Source organism: Engraulis encrasicolus, chromosome 9 (genome assembly GCF_034702125.1).
Source record: "Engraulis encrasicolus isolate BLACKSEA-1 chromosome 9, IST_EnEncr_1.0, whole genome shotgun sequence".
NCBI lineage: Eukaryota > Metazoa > Chordata > Actinopteri > Clupeiformes > Engraulidae > Engraulis > Engraulis encrasicolus.
This window is the reverse complement of record NC_085865.1, coordinates 4,042,451-4,063,377: the sequence shown is the minus strand read 5'-3', so window position 1 is coordinate 4,063,377 and position 20,927 is coordinate 4,042,451. Positions and strand designations below refer to the sequence as shown.

Here is a 20,927-nt window from a genome sequence, read left to right as displayed (position 1 = left end):
CATCCTCCATTTGAAATTATTCATCAATGACAATGAGGTAGTAGCAGTGATGTAAAGAGACACTTGTTATCATTCCAACACAGACATTCGGTGACATGCAGGTACTTGAGGATAATTGTGTTGATGATGCAGGGTGGTCCTGCCTTGGGGCACTTTGATGCCTCATATTCACCTCACTGGTGTGTGGTTGTGAAACAGACTTACAGGACATGGTTGATTGCTGAGGCCGTCGCGGTGGTGTTCCCTAGCTGTCGTATGTTTTTAATGGTTTTTAAGACGTTTTTTTGGTTGTACTTCTCCGACAATGACAATTCAGTTCTGACGTCCTTTCCATACTGTACAACAGCAAACTTGCACTATTGATGAAAAATAATTTCCTAGTAAGTTTTAAATATCAGATTCAGACTAATATAAAATTATACTCATACATGTACTAATGTTTTACTCACACTCAATGGTTTTGACCAAACGTAAGTTACAAAATCACTAATGTAAGATTTAGCGAGTTCAAAGTCGCTGGGTTCAATACTACCAGAGCCATCCAGCACAAAGGCAATCTCTATTTCTTGGTCTGCAAAGTTGAAAACAGTTTAATTATAGATGACAGCTGAAACAAAGCAGACACTTTCTAATAACATAAAAAGCATACATTGTCAAGTTAAGTCCAGTCAAGTCGTCCTTTTTGTCAATTTCTTAACATGCACTGGTCATACAAAGAACTGAAATAACGTTTCTTATTTTCCCATGCAGACAGACATGCTTTAGGTATAGACAGAGACATAGACAGTATAGACATAGACAGTACACATACAGTACAAATACAGACATTTATGTGCAAGACTGGACAACAGAAGACATATAGAGAACATATATAAAAAAGAGGTATTTGATGTGCATTTACAATATTGACCTAGTGTAACAATTCTGACATAGTAGTAGTAGCATTGCGAAATCTTAATAAATAATAAAGTAAGTAATTGCGCTAGTTGTGATGGAGTGACCATCACTAGGGTTGTGGGTGTGTTCTGACTATTTCACCAATAAGCCTGACCCTTTGGTGTAGCGGTCAGAGAACCAGTTTACTACCACAGAAGGTTTGGGTTTGAGTCCCGGGTGAGCAACTTCATGTCCCTTTGCTACACTAGTATGACATTATACTGTACCTTAGTGGTAACAGAATTGGTGCATAGAAATTAATACCATTCCCAAGTTAAAGTGATACTGTCCCATTTTTGGAAATAAGCTTATTTTACACCTTCCCTTGAGTTAAATAATAGGGTTTTACCGTTCTCCTGTACTCTCAACCGTTTCCTAGTTATGACAGTGCAAATTTTAACTCCAAGCTAACAGTTAACATTGAGTCCTATGAGACCAGTTAGCCGCGAGCTGGTCTCATAGGACTCAATGTTAACTGCTAGCATGGAGGTAAAATTTGCACTGCCATACCCCGAGAAAGGTTGAAAGTACAGGAGAACGGTAAAACCCTATTATTTAACTCAAGGGAAGGTGTAAAATAAGCTTATTTCCAAAAATGGGACAGTATCACTTTAAGCCTAAAAAAAGTTCAAAGGAGTGTCCTCGAAGGAAACTCTAGGACCCTCATCTTACATCATAGAATGTGTTCATTCAGCCTGAGTGCAGTGTCTATGTTGCTCCAGGCGCCTAGGTCAATGCAACATCAGGCTTAAGGCCAGATTAGACTTCAGCAACGGGGCACCTAAGTCTCCACCCCTTCCGGGCGGCTTGTGGGGCTGGCAACGGAAAAACTTTTGACTGGGCTGTAATGGACTGATCAAAGCTATTTTCCGACCCACCTCGCATTTCCCCGTCGATCACACATATGCTGTGCCTCAGAATTAATAACAACCAATGGTGTGCTTGTTGACTTCACTTGGCAAGCGAGTTTTGAGTTGTGTGTGTGCAAAAATATGTAATTATTTGGACTACACAACAGACGTCGCATGTCCGACGTGCAGCCACTTAAGCCACGGTGCAGCGGTAGGGTTGGCTGTGCCTCGGTTCACGTCAGATATGCGAGGCGCACGTGTAGTCTCCAACACAGTTTTGCACAAAAGCTAAAATAACGTTTCTTGCGTGCCGAAAATGAGTGGTTTTACGACGCAAATCCAAACCTTTCAAATTCACTGTCATCATATGTGAAATCCGAAGCACATGCCAAACGGGATGAGGATTTAGCTTGACTCGCTCCATTAACTCGCATTCAAAATTTTGCGACCTCCAGCCCCATAGATCGGAAGTAGAAGGGCGTGACTTAGGTGCCCCACTGTGCGCGTCAAAAGTCGTTTGGGAGTGGCCAAGAACCAACTTTGCATTCATGCATCTGTGCCCGAGGTATCGTCGCAAGCCACATTTAAAATAGCGTGATTACCTTCACTGCATTGCAAGGACTCTGGTCATTGTCAGGCAAGGCAAGTTTATTTATATAGTGCATTTCATACACAGGTGCAACTCCATGTGCTTCACAAAGTTAACAAATGTAAATGAAAGGAAACAGGGAAGAAAGAAGGAAATGAAGAGTAAAAAAAAACATTTAAAACATTAAGATAAAACACAAGGTAAAAAAAATAATAAAATAACATAACATAACATAAATAAACATAAAACCTTGAAAAACATGAAAAATAAAAATAATGATAATAAAAAAGAATGATATGTAATTTAAGCTAGGGGAAAGCATCTGAGAACAGCTTTGTCTTGAGTCTAGATTTAAAGCTATCAATAGTGGGTGCATTTTTTACGTCATCTGGAAGCTGGTTCCAAAGCTTTGAAGCATAGAAGCTAAAGGCTGCCTCTCCACACTTTGTTTTGACTTTTGGAATCACCAGCAAATTCTTCTCCGTTGACCTTAGTGACCTGGTCGGTGCATACAGCTGAAACATATCCAGTAGATATGTGGGTCCCATTCCATTTAATGATTTAAACACAAGTAGCATTGCCTTAAAATCAATTCTGTAGCTTACTGGGAGCCAATGCAGCGATCTTAAAATTAGAGTAATGTGGTCGAACTTCCTTGTCTTTGTAAGAACCCTTGCAGCTGCATTTTGTACCAGTTGAAGCTGTTTAATGGTCTTATTTGGGAGGCCAGTAAAAAGACTGTTACAGTAATCAACTTTACTAGAAATGAAGGCATGTATTAGCTTCTCCAGATCATGTTTAGACATCAGGCCCCTAAATTTAGAGAGAAAATGCAGACTTAGTAATAGCTTTCATGTGACTGTTGAAGTTTAGGTCACTGTCAATGAGGACCCCAAGATTTTTAACTGTTTCCCTTGCTTTCAGTCCCTTCGTTTCAAGGATAGTAGCAATCTTAAGCAAAGTATTTTCACTTAAACTGCAAATGCAATGTACTGGTATCATTATTTGACATACCCAGTCTTTTCACGCGCAGAAAATGCAAGCATGTAATTACAGTTGACTCTGCCGATGTTTACATTCAGTGGAGGAACAGGTTACGGTAGTAAAACCGCAGGCATTGTGCCACGAGTGTTCAACTGATGCATTGTTTGTTACTTCGCTTGTAGCGTCGTTTACACACATTTACGCACAGGGCATTAATATAGTTTTTAACAGAATACAGCTTTGCTCTTGCAAACTACCGGCATTGCGCCACCACAAGAACAAGGAAGTAGCGAGACGACCAATCATAGCGTCTTTTTGTCTGCGTCCTCTGCGTCCGTCCGACGGATAGTTAGGATTTTTTCGAGGTGCTCGACGATGGGCGCAGAGCCTCTGCGATGGGGGCGTGGTCACGCACAGACACAGGACGGATGGACGCAGAGGCTATGCTCTATTTGTTTGGCTATGGCTATTTGTTTGCTGTCTGCCCATGATTGTAAACATGTGCAAAAAATAATTTTAAAACTACGAGTGGGCCAAACTAGGCTATTTTATTTTTTTACTCCCATGGTTTATTTCTGATCGTATGCTGTCGAGAGAGCGCACGCAGGCTATTCAGTCTGTATGAGTCTGCAGTCACTCCTCAGTTGGCGCCCCCAAGGGTGCAGAACCCAGAAAAGGGGAATAGTCTTTGCCGCTGCCTTGCCAGCTAACGTGACGAGCACCGGGCAGCGTGCGAATCATGGCTGGAAAAAGGCCATGAAGTTTGGATGCTGTGGTGAAGTTTGGCATTCCTACCTGTGGTGAAGTTTGGCTGTGGTGAAGTTTGGCATTCCTACCTGCGCTGTTTTATAGATTCTGAGCACGAGACTCCCCCCCCCCGAGTCCCTCTTCCCCCTTGGGCTTCTGTGAAGCGCATCTCTCCTATCCCAACCTCTGCTTTGCAATGGATCTCGAAAGCAGTGGAATTGACACGTTCCGTATCTATGGGCTACACATTTTGGCCGGTGATGAAAACAGTTATAAATCCCTTCATGCACTTTCACTGGAACTTCTCATGAGCACATCATTCTCTGAGGATTTGTACAGGAAGGTATTATGTCCTGCTGGGCATTGCTGCCTGTCGCACCTCCTCCGGTGCCCATGGGTCAGCTGCAGGGTCATCAGTCGGGAATCACCATTCACTAACGTTTCGCCCCTTTAATCCCGAAACATTTCGTGGTGGCGGGGCAGTGACAGGGACGCCTGCAGCTGATGGGTGTTTTCCCCTGAGGCTGTTGTCTGGGGTTAGGTGTTCTTACCCCACGTTTTGTCCTTCCTCCTGAGCCAGAGCCAAAAGCTCGCCTTTTCAGCGTCCTCTGTCAGGGCCTTTGTCACCTTCCTGAGCCTTCCTCCGGTGAGTCCCACATCCCTCAGGATGCGAGTGGTTGACAAACCTATGAAGCCTCGACAGCCAACCTCTACTGGATAGATGGTCATCCAGCCAGCCTCCCGGCACTCAGCAGCCAGCTCTGAGTACTTGGCCCTCTTACGTTCAAAGGCAGCCTCAATTCCCTCCTCCATAGGCACTGTTAGTTCGATGAGGAACGCTGTTCTTGCCTTAGCTGACCACACAACAATGTCTGGTCGGAGGGATGTGGTGGTGATCTCCATAGGGAACTGAAGCTTCCTGTCAAGGTCGACTCTCATGCTCCATTCCTGGTCAGGGGTGAATGGCCTGATGCTTCTGCTGACCCCTCCCTCTGCAATAAAGGTGGTTAAATCCTCTGGAGGTGGTGGTGTTTTACTTCCTTGGCGGCACTCCTCCAGCACTTCGGCTAGCTTCCTCAGGACTTGGTCATGGCGCAACCTATAGCGGCCCTGTGAAAGCGCGATCTTACAGCCTGACAAGATGTGCTGGAGGCTTGCGTTGGGGGCATTGCAGAATGCACAACATTCTTCACTTCCGAGCCACCGGTGGAGGTTCCGAGGGCAGGGAAGCGTGTCGTAAGTTGAGCGGATGAGGAAGCTTAGTCTTGCCCGTGGGATCTTCCACACATCTGCCCAGCTGATGTTCCTATTTGTAATTCCCTCCCAGGTCGTCCAGCTTCTTTGCCGTCCTTGCGACACGGCTTTGATTTTGTAGCGGTCTTCCTCCATCCTCGTCACCTCCGCCACCACCATCTCCTTCCTTTCCTTTCGGTTGACCTTGGACCAGAAGCGTGGTGCATCTCCCCATCCTAGGCCTGCCCTCCCTACCTGGACTCTGCCCATGATCTCTTGATGTTGGAGCCGGCTGATGGCTTGGTTGACCTCGGACTGGGCCTTCCACTTGCGGCCTGTCGACACCTTGGCCTTACAGACTTGTCTGTGGACTCCCTAAGTTTGAGGACCAATCTAGCTTTCTCCTGCATGTAGCCTAGCTGAAGTGACTTGAGAGGTAGCTGCAGCGCGTTTTTTCCAAAAAGGCCGGCTTCAGACAGGCACCGTGGCAGCCCCAACCACTTTCGGATGAATGAGTTGGCTTTCCCATCCATCTTACTCACAGTTGATGAGGGGATCTCACTCATTTTCAGGGGCCACATTACCCTCTGGTAGAGCGTAAATTGGTAGCACCAGACCTTGTATTTCCCAGGGAGTTGGCTTTGGTCGATCCTTGCCAGCCCATCACAGAGCTGTTTCATGACGGTTTTCCCCATCTGCTTATCAGACAGCTCTGCAGTGTACTGCCTCCCCAGGCTTTTGATGGACTGCTCTGCGAGGAGTGGTATCTTCTCCCCTCCGACGACAAAGGTGGTGCTGTTGTTCCAAACACCTCTCCTAAGTGACAGGCTGCGAGACTTGGAGGGCTTGATTTTCATTCTTGCCCATGACATCAACTCATCCACCCTCTTCAGCAGTCTTGATGTACATGCTGCTGTTTGAAGGAGGGTGGTGACGTCGTCCATGTAGCTCCTTAGTGGGGGAAGCCTCTGACCAGTTGGTAGCTTGATCCCTCCTACCATTTGCCTAGCACCGATGAGAATTATCTCAAATGCTGTGACAAACAGAATTGGAGAAATGTCACATCCCATTGCTATTCCGATTTCCAGCCGCTGCCACCCAGTGGTGAAGTCTTGCAGGGAGAAGCACATCTGCAGGTTGTTAAAGTACTGTACTACCAAGTTCTTGACACAGGTTGGCATGTGGAAGAAGTCCATGGCGTAGGTGATCAGCTGGTGCGGGACTGATCCATACGCATTCGCAAGGTCGAGCCAGATTACATGCTTCTTCCATACCATGCAGTTCTCATCAGGTACCATAGCAGCTCTAGTACCTTGGGACAGTTCTTGTAGAGCTTGTAGGGCACTCCGATGGGGCCTGGCGCAGAAGACGACCCGGCCTTCTCCACAACGTGCCTGATCTCACTGAGCTTGGGGGGTATGGTGTTAAACTCTGATGTTGGTTGTGCGGGCTGAGGTACATATCCTGGTGTTCCTAGAGGGACGCTCCTTTGCGGGTCACTGTATTGAAATGTTTAACTTGACCCTCTGTAGCCTACTTGGAAATCCACCGCCATTTTTCAGCAGAGTTACAGTATATCACGAAAGTGAATACACCCCTCACAGTTTTGCAGATTTTTGAGTATATATTTTCATAGGAAAGCATTACAGAAATGTAACTTTGACACAATGATTAGTGACCTTTTAACAACATATTTAACCGCTTAAATTTCTTGTTCACTCCGAAAAAAACAAAATACAGCCATTAATGTTTGAACATGTACTCACAAAAGTGAGTACACCCCAGATTAAAATCCGGTAGAGAAGGGGCTATGTTGGCTCGAATTGTCTCGAAATGAAACGAAATGAAAAGGGATGACAAGGGAGGTCATCAGTGTGGGTTTCAACCTTTCTTTGCATTGAACATTTACAATTTGAATCTGCACCTGGCTTAAATAGATGATGTGAGATTTGAATGCCATCCTATGGAGAGTATCATGATCTGCTTCAGTTGTCACAGTGCATGTTGACATGCATGTTTCTTTTAGGTGTATTTCAGATTGCCAATGTTGACAGCATTCATGCATCCCCAAACCATGTCAGTCCCACTACCATGCTTGGCTTATGAGAGGATACACCTTTTTTGTACAACTCACTTGTTTGCCACCACACATGCGTGACACCATCTAAAGCAAATTTGTTTATCTTGGTCTCTTCAGATCACACAACATGGTTCCAGTGATCCATATCCTTGGTCTGTTCAGCTCTCTTGAGACCAAGATAAACAAATTTGACCCTGTCCATCAAACTGGTTGACTATGTTTTTTTTTTAAAGGCTATATCGTGATACATCACTAATATAATAGGATATAAAATAATCCATATCGTGATATACATTTTTTCCCATATCGCCCAGCCCTAGAGAGAATATAGTGAACAATCTGTATGACACAGCATAAACGACTGTAGAGTGGTGGACAAAGATGTACAATCTTAACTCTAACCACCATTACCTTGTTTGTTGTTGTTGTTGTTGTTGTTGTTGTTGTTGTTGTTGTTGTTGTTGTTGTTGTTGTTGTTGTTGTGTTCAATGGTTGAAACAGTGAACTCAGCTTTATTCACTAGGGAATAAAATGTTAATTTGAGATTACAAGAACACTCATATTAAATCATAAGTGTTAAAGGTGCACTGTGTAATATTTTTAGACATTTATTTCCAGAATTCATTCCGCCCTTTCACAAATGTTACCTTTTTCATGAATACCTACCACCACCATCAAATTCTAAATATTCATTATGACTGGGAAAATTGCACTTTTCATACATGAATCTTTTCCATGGTCCGCTATTTTTGAATTTCACCATTTTGATCATATGAATTAAGTTCATTATGTCTAACTGAAAAAGAATGTGAAAAGGAAACAGAACAAAGACATACAAGAGCAATAAAGGAGCGAGCCACACAGGAGAACCTCAAATCAGCCATAACTGACCACTGTAGGAGGGAAAATCATATCATGGACTGGGACAAGGCAAAAGTCATACAGCAAGAGAACAACAGATACCACCGCTGGATTAAGGAGTCTATGGAGATCAGAAAGCGTAGCCCAAGTACCATGAACAGGGATGAGGGGGCATACATGCTCTCACACACCTGGACCACCATCCTAAGAGGACAACTCTAACAGCAGGAGGTGTGACCAACCTGTCATTATTGACAGGGAGGTCACACCTCCACAACAACATCAGCTGTTTTTAAAGCACGTCACTCTTCAACATCACAGTGACCCTCTGATGAAGGCGGAAGTAACACCGTCGAAACATGTCAGGTAAAAGATAAACCTTTTACATGTCTTAAGGCAAAAGAAACCACTAAGTGTTTAAGTTCACCATTTTGAATTGAATTGAATTTGAACTTTGGTCATACTAGTATATATAGTTTATTACTCAGTAAATATTCGTGAAAAAAAAATCTAATTTGGCAATGGACAGCACAGTCTCAATGAACAGCGTAGTAACAATACCTACGCCAATGGCACATTTTGCGTCAAGACTTTCTCTTAACATGACATCATATGGAAGTTGATGAAAGATTAGAGGGGCTCCAGGTAGGATTTAAAGATGAATTAATTGCGGTCCCGAGTCAGCCGATGCTTGCATTTGTTAGTGAACGATGGCTCTCGCAACCACTTCCACGGTCCGCTGTCAGTAAAGCCCACATGCAACCTTTGACACCGTCGGACCAAACGAGTGTCGTGGGAAACACTTTTCATTACACACCTCTGTGTACAGGAAGCCAACTGACAGAAACACCATTCTACATGGCGGAAGTTTTCATCCTAAGTGGCTGAAAGACAGTGTACCTTATGTACAGTTCCAAAGGAGTACAAGGACTTGTGATCAAGACCTGGATTTTGAAAACAAAGCTGACGAAATGCGGCCAAGATTTGTAGAATGAGGTTACAATAACTCTACCCCTCAAAAAGGCATACAGTAGAGCAAGACACACAGACAGATAAAGAGACCTAAGACAGACCTGTTATTTTGTCACTAGGTATAGCACAGAGGCTGAGTAAATAGAATAAAAACATTCAGAAGACCTAGGGCATTATAGCAAGTGATGATCAATTAACCAATTGATACCGAAAGCACCTGCAAAAACACCCGCTGAACGCCTAAGCCCTTGTTGGGAAAGTTGCCCTCAGCCTATAAAAACGTAAAAATATCTCTGATGCACATAAAAACATGAAATAAGTTGCATTTAAACCCTAAGACCATCATCTTGCATTAGAATGTGTTCATTGAGCTGTGACACACCCACATTTTTATTAAGACAGCAAAAATATCAAGAGGCTGGATGAAGCTTATGTGTCTCTAGGCAGTAGGCACCAAAGGTCAAACAACATATGAGTCATCAGGCTAAAAGGTCACATTTTCCCTGAGCCCCCCTGCTGAGTTTCAGAAGACGCCCAACGCTGCGAGACAAATTGGTGCAGAGCCATCTCAAACCAGACACCAAACAAACATGGTTGATCAACAGGCCCAAAGGTTGTTACAAGTGTTATCACTGTAACCACTGTACCAGTGTAGTGCAATCTAAGGTGCTGTTTCCACGTAGCAGGATAATTTTTTAGCAGGGTATTTTTTCCTCCTGTTTAGGTGTAAACGCAAAAGGTGGATAAAAATAAATCCTCCATTGTAACAAATGCGTTTCAGACCCCTAAACAGGATATTTTTTTCTCCTGCTTTTCATACCTGGATTTCAAATATCTGCTACGTGGAAACGGAAGACCAAAACCAATGCAAAACCAATACATCCAGGAGAAAAAAATATCCACATACAGTATAAAAATATCCAGCTACGTGGATGTGGTCCCACAAAGACATTTCACAATTAACCACTTAATCAATTGCAAAAGCACCTCCATTATCTACAGATTGGAGTGTCCTGTGTGCAAAGTATTCTATGTGGGCAGAACCCACATGCTTGCAAGACAGACTTGCCGAACATTAACATGCACAGGAAACAGCAAATACTCAATGGCAAGACGCTACACAGAACATTAACATGCCATCCGCACAGGCAACAGCAAATACTCAATGGCAAGACACTACACAGAATGCCATAATAATGACCCATCCACTCTACAGGCTGGTGGAATAGATCACATCTCACTCTCATTAAGAAAAGGAGACTGCAATTTATTTAGAAAAAAAAAAACTTGAGAACGTTGTTTTCTAAATAAATTGCAGCACGATCGACAAGAGTGTGCGGTAGGACTATCTTCTTCTCAAAAACTGATCTTGCACCCGCTACCTGCACCTCGAAACCTCTGGTGTGCGTTGGTTTCCTCTTTCAAAAGCTTGTCATCTTTGACATCTCTGCATCTAGAGTGTGTTAGCTTCTGATTGGTTGTTTATTATTTTTTCACAATTACCACTGTCTGACTCCCTTTAGAAGGCATGACTGCCGAAACACGTTGGAGTCTTATAATGTCTAGTACGACCAAGCCATCATAATAAAGGCTTTTTAAAGCTTTCTAAAGGAGAGTGCCTTGGATTTACTTCCGTTTTTGCAATAACTATTACCTTCTGTGCTGTTTGACAGTTGAACGATTATGACAACCTGTGAAGTGCTACCGAATGATCTTCATTGGATGTTAAATTAAAAATGTACAAAATCCCACTCTTCTCTTTCAGGATAGCTCCTTTGCACTACCATTACTTCCTTGAAAGTTAGCAAATCCAACCCATGTTAATATGTAATGTAATGAAATATGAATGATTTAACTCAACTTCAAGGAGTAGGCTACCTTGTGCAATTGGTCTATCACGCTGCATCCACAGACACCGAAATCCACTCTCGTAATCTGTAGTTGCCGTTTGCTCTGTCCACTTCTCATCAACCTGTTGAGACAATAACTGTCTGATGTTCGACTAAACCTTGATTCAAACATGTGTCCTTTACTGTGAAATTGCCTCTAATTAGAGATGTACAGGATCCAAGATCCGGTTCCGAAACCGGCAGGATAATAGGGTTTTTCAGACTATCCGGATCCGGCAGGATCTTAAGCCGTGGATCCGGTATCCGGCAGTTACCTAAAAATCAGGATCTGGGGCATCTCTACTTTTTACGTAGCCTAGGCTTTTCAGTCAGTCTTTCACAACCCCAATCGCTGCATGGAGGGAAAGCCCTTTGGAAGCGGCCGTTGAAGGCAGTGTGGCAGTAAGCCAATGAATCTTAAAAATAGTTTGTGCCAACGTAATAAAAAGGGCCCACGTGTGCGAGTTGGCTATGTGTTTCAACCCTTTCGTAGGATCCGATATCCGGTTCCGGATCCGGCATGATCTTAAGCAGTGGATCCGGTATCCGGTATCCGGTATCCGGTATCCGGCAGGATCCTAAAAATCAGGATCCGGTGCATCTCTACCTCTAATATAAGGGCCTATTTACTCTAATTCCTCTCCTGCACATGCCACAATCGTAACTAGCACAAAGCAAAAAACTGAAGAAAGATAAGAGAAAAAAAGTAAAAGCAAACAGAATGATAATTGTTAGATAATAGTTGATGAAAATTCATTAACACATGACTGAATGGTTTCCTTTTTTACCTGGATATATATTTTATGGGCCTATATACATTCAGTATTATAATACAGTATAATAAAATTTAAAAAAAATCACATTTGGTCTGAATGGCTGGGTTGCCTCCTCTCCTGTCCAGTGATATCTGATGTCCTTTAATGTGATCAGAACCACAATGGCAACAAAGCCTAGAAACATTGAAACATAGAAACATAAAAAACACTGAGTGGTCATGAATTGAGCATAGGCTATTTTCAACATTGTGGAACAGGGCATGCATTCCATTTATTCAACATTACATTTGACCGAAAAAATACAGTTTTTGAATGCTTATACAAAAGAGCTAATAATAGTGTCATATTTCTAAAGCAAATGGATGACAACACTTACCACTCAGGAAAAAGAACAGCTTGCACATCCTCTCATTTCTTGGACGTGTGTGTGTATGCGTGTATGCGTGTGAACTGGAGCACAGTGACATGTAGCTATGGGTGCATCCCAATATGTGACCTTGTCTCCTCCACTTGTGCTTATCTCCTCGTCCCGCCTCCTGGCCCCTCCTCCGTGGAGAAAACGATAAAGTTTCCCAGCTGTCAGCCTCGCCACAACAACTTTTGAGGGACTGTTTTTCATTCACCATCCCAATTGCAAATGAGAAAAAGACTTAACAATTGAGCTTTTGCAAGATATTGAAATATAATGCTGTTGTCAGTGATGTCATCATGACGAGAAGCAAGTGGAGGAGGCAAGTGGAGGAGGCAAGGTCGTATATTAAAATGCACTCTATGTCATCTTCTTCCTGTTGCAGCCCTACTCAGAGTATCAAGATGGGTTTTTCCTCTATACCAGTGGTTCTCAACCTTTTTTGAACAAACGCCCCATTGGCCTCACCACAAGCCTCCCAACACCCCCTTGACATCATAAACCTGTTTCAAGATTCAAGATTCAAGATTCATGATTAGTTTATTACGTCTTATTATAGGTTTGAAGCCTATAAAGAGTGAAAATTGTTGTGTTTTTCTTGTGTCCTCAAAAAGATTTTAAAAAATAAAAAATAAAAAAGGGGGGGGGGGGGGGGGGGAAAAAAAGTGCAAAGAAAGTGCCTTGTTGTCTTCAGCATGAATTCAGTAATCTTATTGCTTGGTGGAAGAAACTACTTTAACGCCCCTCTTATTATTAAAGAAATAAATGAACTAATGCCCCCCAATGGCAAATAAGCACCGCCCCTTTCAGCTGCATCTTTCTCAACGCATCCCCACCCAGAGCTCCCCAACGCACCCTGGGGGACTGTACCGCCCCCGTTGAGAAACAGTACTCTATACGGTCTTTAGTGCATCACTAAGTGGGTTGTTCAGCTTTAAAAGGGTTGTTTCCAAAATAGTTTCAGCGCTTCCGTGTTGCTAGGTGTCCTTGTCACTTACATTGGCTAAAATCACATTCAGGGTTTTTTTTTTTAAGATATGGAGAGCCTCATTGCTAACTCTTCTCCTGAGAAGCTTGTTAAAATCAATGGATCTTATAAGATGTAAATAACCAGAAATTGAAATATACGTGTAGGTCCTTGACAGTGTTGAGGGCGGGGGGGGTGTAAATGTGTTACAAACGTAATGGTCCATCTATAATACATTTGTGGCCACATACAATACAAATGACTGATGTTGCTTCACACATGCCACCCAAGATGTTGACTGATGTTGTTCCACACATGCCATGTAAGTCACTAACGTGATTAGGATAGGCCTAATTGATTATTAGGCATGGTGTGTTTTTTTCTGCAAACATAGAAATATGAAATTATAACATGTAATATATACATTGTGATTCTTGTGTGTGGTGTTACCTGAGTTACTTAATAATATTTGTTTGTAGGGCATCAGATGCTTTACTTCTGCATGTGTTTCTACATGACAGGATGTTCTCTAGTTACTTAGTGCCCTAGATACAAAACCTCATTAACCTCAGTGACAGCTGACCTAAATGTGCTTTTTTATTACACCACAAGGTATATAATACTGAGGAAGGAGCAAAGAAATTCTAAAGTTTATTACAACCATAACCCTCAATGTCATTGCTGTAATATTATTTTGAACATATTCATGTTTACAAGCTGTTCAAAACAATGAAATCTCAGAAACAATTTCCGGTATGTGTACTTAGGTTACTCTTCAACACATTCTGGTGATATCATGTACATATTTAGAGGTGCAATGTGGCAATGTGGAGTTGTGCCTTGATCAAAACAAAGACAGTCTCAACCATGATGAAGGGTGCACGGCTCAGCTGCCACTTTTTGCATTTCAATTGGGCACGACCAGGGCCGTAACCAGACATTTTCAAATACCAAGGTCGAATACTGTGCGGTGTACTGCATAATGTAGCCTACATTTATAATGCTTCAAACACTTCAGTCAAACTCTTAGGTTTGTTTTCATTAATCACTGCCTTGAGGATAAATGGGGCTGGTGTATACAGACTGAGTTTATCCTTGTTGATCATATATGATTTTCATCATAGATAAATTTTACATAGATTACTGAAAAAAATACAGAGGACATGATCTCCTCAATGGTAGTTAGGGCCATGGGAATGACACAGCTCGACAGCTCGAAAAGCAGCCGGCCGGCTGAAGCGAGCTGAGCGGGTGTTTCACAGTCTACTACCCAGAATCCTCAGCGTTGAATCAAAGAATAATCATGCCGGCCACGAGATCAACTCCCTTGGAAGGCTCTTTAGTTTGACACCCTATCATTTTGATATGAAAATCGAAGGCATAAATCCACATTGTAATATCCAAATATGATGTCGCTGAAACTATTTATAGCCTACTTCGATAGCTGAGATATCTGTTGGCCTTACGTTGAGAAAACTATAGGCCTACGTAAAGTAATGCTACAGCAATTCAAATTACAAATTTAAGTTTCATAATGGATTCGTCCGCACTAACATATGTGGACATACTTAAGAAGGACGCAGGAACCCAGAGTACCGGTGAATTGAAAAGATGTATGGAAAATCGGGATGATTGGAAGCAACAATGGAAGGCTCGTCTGAGGACGACCTAGAGATTTAATGTGGCAGACAGAATTTCTAGTGCATTGTAGTGGTGACTAATAACAGACAAATAACTGACCCATACCTTTTGGTAGAGCTCATGCCACTTTCTCTGCCTAGGTGTAGGCCTGTTGCTCTCAAGTCAACCAGATAGCCGTCTGAGCAAATATATATATAAAAAAGGAGTGGAGACATTGCAAACTTTACTACATTCACACAGTCCCATAGAAAATACTAAGCAGTTGTTTACAACATTATTTCATTTCAAGTCTTAACTGGCTAATGTGGTCTGTGATATCCATCTGCGTGAGAACCAGGTTAGGTCTGTGATGCTGTGTGTAAACAGACCAGTTGTAAAACATGGCACAATAATCAAACTAACACTAGGCCCACTGTATGACAGTCAACCTCACTGTAGTCACCAACATCATGTCAGCAAACAGTTGTTTACATGCAGCGATGTGGGCAGTAGGAATTTAAAGTCAAAATGTGTTACTGTAAACATTAGCTTCTGAAGCTTCAAGGGTTAACAGTAGCCTATCAGTATGACATCAGCTCACTGTTTCTTTCTATGTGATTAACATCTGAACAGCACATAATGTCAAAGCTAACATTAGGCTACTGACTGTCAAAGCTAACATTAGGGTACTGACTGACTGGCAATAGCAGTGAACCCTTACCCCACACATACTGGCTTTCCTTTTTCTGCTAATAAATACATTGATAAAGGAATTAACGACCTAACTGGGGGAGAAAAGAATGCCACGCATGTCAGGGAGCAATATCACTGAACAGTAAAACCAACGTAGTCGAACTACATACTAAAATGTATTCATTACATCACATGGCACTTTTCTGAAATGTAACCGTCGTAAACAGATGCCTTGCCAGCTAAGTTAAACCCAGTTGATAAGTGTCACAATAGCAAGACACACATGAATTAAAATTCATTGATGAACATCAGACAGCACTGACACAAATGTATAAAAACTCACCATGAAGCAGACGACAGAAAAAAACGTCCAGTAGGCGACTTAATCGCTGATCAGTGGATGGAAAGCTGGAGGTGTTTGAGATGAGGAGGTTGTTGACGTAGCCTAACTAAAGGATATTGATTGGCTGCAGTGGGGCGAACGTCGGTATTGTTGATGATGGCAAAATGTGAGTAGCTCTGCAGACCATCATGTTCCTCAACATCTTCCCGAACGATCGGTCTCCAGCTGACGTTCAAGCGCTCAAGATCAGGAGGTTGCACGTTCGAGTCCCACCATGACCCGGATTGATTTTCAGATGCTATTATAGTTAAAATAGCATGCATGTTATTAATTATATCCCCAAAACGCAGAGCATCCGCCACGTTAGGTCTTTCGTGTTAGCGCGATAACTTGCTGTGCGTAATTGTAAATAATCATTGAAGTTACACGTTGGGGAAACTCAAGACCCACCCTGACCGATTCTGGTTGTGTGTCCAATATGTGTACTGTCTGCCAGTGTAAATTCAGTGTTTAATGAGGACCTTTGTGCATTAATAATAAAAGAGATATTTTTATGGTTCCCCTTAACCCTGTCTCTGTCCTTCCTAGTGAACCTGTGTTGCCTTGTTTACTGGTTGAGATCAAGGTTTATTCTGGGGGCGAAATTCCCCCAGTGGCGTAGTCATGCAATTACACATCAAAGTGGTAATTATTATTTTGGGGATAATTAACATTTAAAGCTCCACTTGGCTAAATTTGGTGTATGCGTATGAGTGAGCGTGAATGTTTATATTGCCATTTTGCTTTTATACCTCCCCCTCGTAAACCCAGTGTTGTTAAAATAATAAAAAGTGTTATTATTGGGATTCTTGTCTCTGGCCTCCGTACTACGTACCTGTGTTGCCTTAATTGTACGGTTGCATCTAGAAAGGGCTAATTTCTACGGCCTAACCCTCCATAAGTGGCGTAGTCGTGCTCGTGGTTATTAATTAGGCATCTAAATGTAGCCAAGTGGAGCTTTAAATGTTAATTATCCTCAAAACAATAATTACCATTTTGATGTGTAATTGCACAACTATGCCACTGGGGGAATTTCGCCCCCAGAATAAACCTTGATTTCAAGGTTGCAATAATCTATAACGTTCGTGGGGCCGTCACGATAAAGTCCCGTTTTTCGTGGTTGGGCCACACTTCCGCGGACAATGCATTTGAATGGGCTGTCCGACTCGTGGTTCATTTACGATTGATGGCCCAATTCCGACAGAAAAGTGATTTGAGAAAGATTATTAGTGAAGGGATACCTTAGCATGTATGCCCCATCACACTGTGAAGTAAAACAAATGAAGTTGGACGGTGTGTTTTCCAATGCAATGTGGTGTCTGAGAAATCACTGGTGTATTCCTGTCATCGTCCTGGAGGCTTGACAGGTCCATCAATCGTAAATCAACGAGTCGGACAGCCCATTCAAATGCATTGGCCGCGGAAGAGTGGCCCAACCACGAAAAACGGGGCTTTATCGTGATAGCACCACTACCGTTATAGATTAATTTAATTTTGTGGTAACACAACGCATCTCGTGCCACAGGGCTCGTTTGAAAAGGTCCCATGTGTCATCTCCAGTGCTGAAGGTGTTATTAGATGTAGGGTACCTACCCTTTTACTTTACTTTACTTTTACTTTTACTTTTACTTTACTTTTACTACCCTTTTACACTAGTTCCTGTCAGAATTTCTAGAATATTTGATACATTTTAGTCATTTTTCTCCTAGAAAGTAGTCTAAACATGTTTTTATGAACCTATTGACCCTTCCAATCAATTCCCCATGCTAGAATTATATGGAAAAGTGGTCTCATTTGTCTTTGTACCATGTATGGTTCAAAAGTTATGTGAATAGTCAAATGTCAGAATTGTATAAATCGCTATTGCACAGTTTCCCAGATGAGCCTTGAAAAACACCCATGGGACAATTTGCAGCAATGCTAACATCTCTTATTGTAAATTAGACATATGGAGGAGTCTAAAAAAATAGGTTTCGACAACAAGTACAGGGGGTGCGCGTGAACCCCCTCTGGTGACTAGACTATTTGTCCTCTGTGGGGGTTGTGGTGTGGCTGTAGTATCCAACTCACTCGTGGCAGTTACCTCTGTTCCTTGACGTGAATGTTTGATAAAAATAGAATGTCTGTACAATCTGTACCAACTATAAGAAGGTATAATGTCTAACAAAAGATTGATGTGTTCAAATTTGTGTGTGTGTGTGTGTGTGTGTGTGTGTGTGTGTGTGTGTGTGTGTGTGAGAGAAAAGGTACCGTGTGTCATCTCTTCCCCCTCACGGCCGAAGATGGCAGACTGCAATGATGGTAGAGTGCTGCCCAAAGTCTCATAACTATTGACTGCAAAAAAGTGTTTCTCATCCGGGTCTGAGGCAATCTCCCTCATCTCTTTAAGTGATGCTCTACTCTTTAGAACCAACTCCCCCACCTGTAAAAGAGAGAGAGAAGTTTAAAACATGGTGCCAAGTTAACAAAGCTTTATAGTCCAGATTGATTATGGGCGCACACACAGGGACTGGAAAGGTACACAAACTCATCACAGATCAGTAAACAGACTTCAGTATGAAAACATGGTAGACTGTTCTTTATAATATATGATTGAAGGAGCATGGGAGGAAAATATGGGACACACTTAAAATAGCCAACTAATGTCTTCGATTATAATAGTGTACAGTTAAGACATGTATCATAAATATGTGCAGCCTACTTAGGCCTATTACTAACAAACCCTGCCAGATGCATTCCAAGCCTATTTGATACATGCAGTTTGGCTAATATATACACTCACCCCAATGGTCATTTTTGGGTTTTGCAAGACATCTGTCAGTTTCAATTGGTCGCCATATATTTTTCCGTCAATTATCACAACAGTGTATTTTTTGGCGTTCTCATCTGATCCATTAGCTGGGGTGAAAACATGTTCCCTGTGGATTAAAATGACAGTAAGCATTGCATCCTCCATTTGCCAATGACAATCAAATAGTAGCAGTAGTAGCCTACTTCAAAAGAGAAAACAGACATTCTGTGACATGCACAGGAGGATAATTGTTTTGATGATGCAGGATGGTCCTGCCTTGGGGCACTTTGATGCCACATACAATATTCAGGGGCGTAATTTGTAAAATTACACAATTTTGGGGGTTGGGGCAGGGATGGGCAGTATTGCTATTACATCTAATTGAAATACATTTTGAAATACAAAATACTATTTTCTGGACATGAGTTTAAATCGCAGGGGGAAAGGGTGTACCTAATCACCGGAACGGACAGGAACGGACCGAAACGGGCCAGAACAGACCCGAACGGACCCAGATTTGGCCAAAACTGGACCCAGATTTTGCATTATAAGAACACATTACGTTCCAAAACGGACCGGAACTGACCGGAACTTACCCAGATTCAGCCAAACCCTACCGAAACGGACCCAGAATTTGCTTTAAGAATACATAACGCACTAAAAAATCTTTGAGAAGCCATCTGTGATATCAAATGATCGTAAAACAAAATTATTCCATAAACTATGAAAAGTTGTTCAAATCATTGCCTAACCCCTGTCATGGCTGTCATTTCATTTCTCAAACAGTCTAAGCTGTCATTTGTCAGCAGTCTTTGTAATTCCAGAGGTAGCTGGTGGAGCACAAGCAAATGTTTTTTGGTAGTAGCCTCTCTCGTATTATAGCCTAGGCCTAGCATACACAGTCCACAGAGGACACAAAATCAAAGAACAAAAAGACAACATCAGATTTACATAAACTTCATGAGGGCCAACCAGTTACGTAGAAACTCCTTGGTGATTGTTCTAATGTCCTCCAAAATATTCCAGAGGCAGCAGCATGCATACTTAGCCTATTCTTTTCACTGAAACATGCTGTATGGTTGCAACTCGGATTTTTTTTTAAAATCGCGTTGCGATGTCATCTGGCCGGGGCCTAAGTGTCCCACTCAACCTGATGTCCCACTCAACCTGAATCTACCCTATTGACTAACTTTGGATCCGTTTCGATCGGTTCCTAAATTTGGGTCCGTTTCGGTCAGTTCTGACTAATTTCTGGGTCCGTGTTGGTCGGTTTTGGCCAAATCTGGTTCCGTTCTGGTCCGTACTGGCCCGTTTCGGTCAGTTCCGATCCATTTCGGAGCGTAATGTGTTCTTATTATGCAAATCTGGGTCCGTTTCGGTCAGTTTTGGCTAAATCTGGGTCCGTTCTGGTCCGCTCTGGCCCGTTTCGGTCCGTTCCTGTCCGTTTTGGGTACAAAAGGACCTTATTAGCGCAACAGAAATAATAACTTGGTGGAGAAAGTTATGTTTTCACAGTATAGCATACTTACAGGTGGCAATTAAGATTTGACAAGCCAATTTCAAGTTATGACAGAAACCTAACTTCATTCGTTTTCAAAGTGCGGACAGGAGTTTTTGAGAGCATGCCATCATCATGACTATTTCTTTCAAAAGTAATTGTTAACAAAAGTCGAAGAGGGAAAAAATACATTTATCTCACACAACACGGAGAAATCTCCTGTTTTCCGGTTATTAATTCTGACCTTTATATTCCATAAAGGGGAGTTTATATCCGTGTATGTCCCAAATCCTCCGTTTCTGTCACGAGTTCAACAATGCTGTTTTTTCCTCCTGACCCGGCCCTGCACTACAGCCATATGCACAACAGTTTGTCATAATAATAATGTAATAATATTATGGTGAAGCGTTATTTTTTTATATCTGATAATGCTCATTAATGGGAGCGTGGGGAACGAAAATGGCGTCCATAAAACCAGCCCAGATCCAATCAAAATAGCGAGATAGCTCGAACGTACAAGCATTTTTGGGGCTTTTTGGGTATGTTGAAGATGATATTTGAAAGAAAAGCCCCAAGCCCTGAAACATTTTTCAGGTTGGTTCCCCTATGTGACAGGATGACCCATGACAATTTACAGGGTTCTAGGACC

At 42.3% G+C, this 20,927-nt stretch overlaps 1 protein-coding gene across 1 annotated transcript in view; it reads right to left on the bottom strand.

The window, feature by feature from the left end:
• LOC134456075 (cytosolic sulfotransferase 1-like) overlaps positions 1 to 12,088 on the bottom strand; it is a 49,493-nt gene extending 37,405 nt beyond the window's left edge. The window contains exons 1-3 of the mRNA XM_063207509.1: positions 12,004 to 12,088; positions 11,132 to 11,225; positions 7,832 to 7,939 (exon numbers count right to left, since the gene is read on the bottom strand). Coding sequence (XP_063063579.1) covers positions 7,832 to 7,939; positions 11,132 to 11,159 — 136 coding nt within the window. The 5' untranslated portion in view covers positions 11,160 to 11,225; positions 12,004 to 12,088. The remainder of the gene's footprint in view (positions 1 to 7,831; positions 7,940 to 11,131; positions 11,226 to 12,003) is intronic.
• Between the last annotated feature and the right edge of the window lie 8,839 nt (positions 12,089 to 20,927).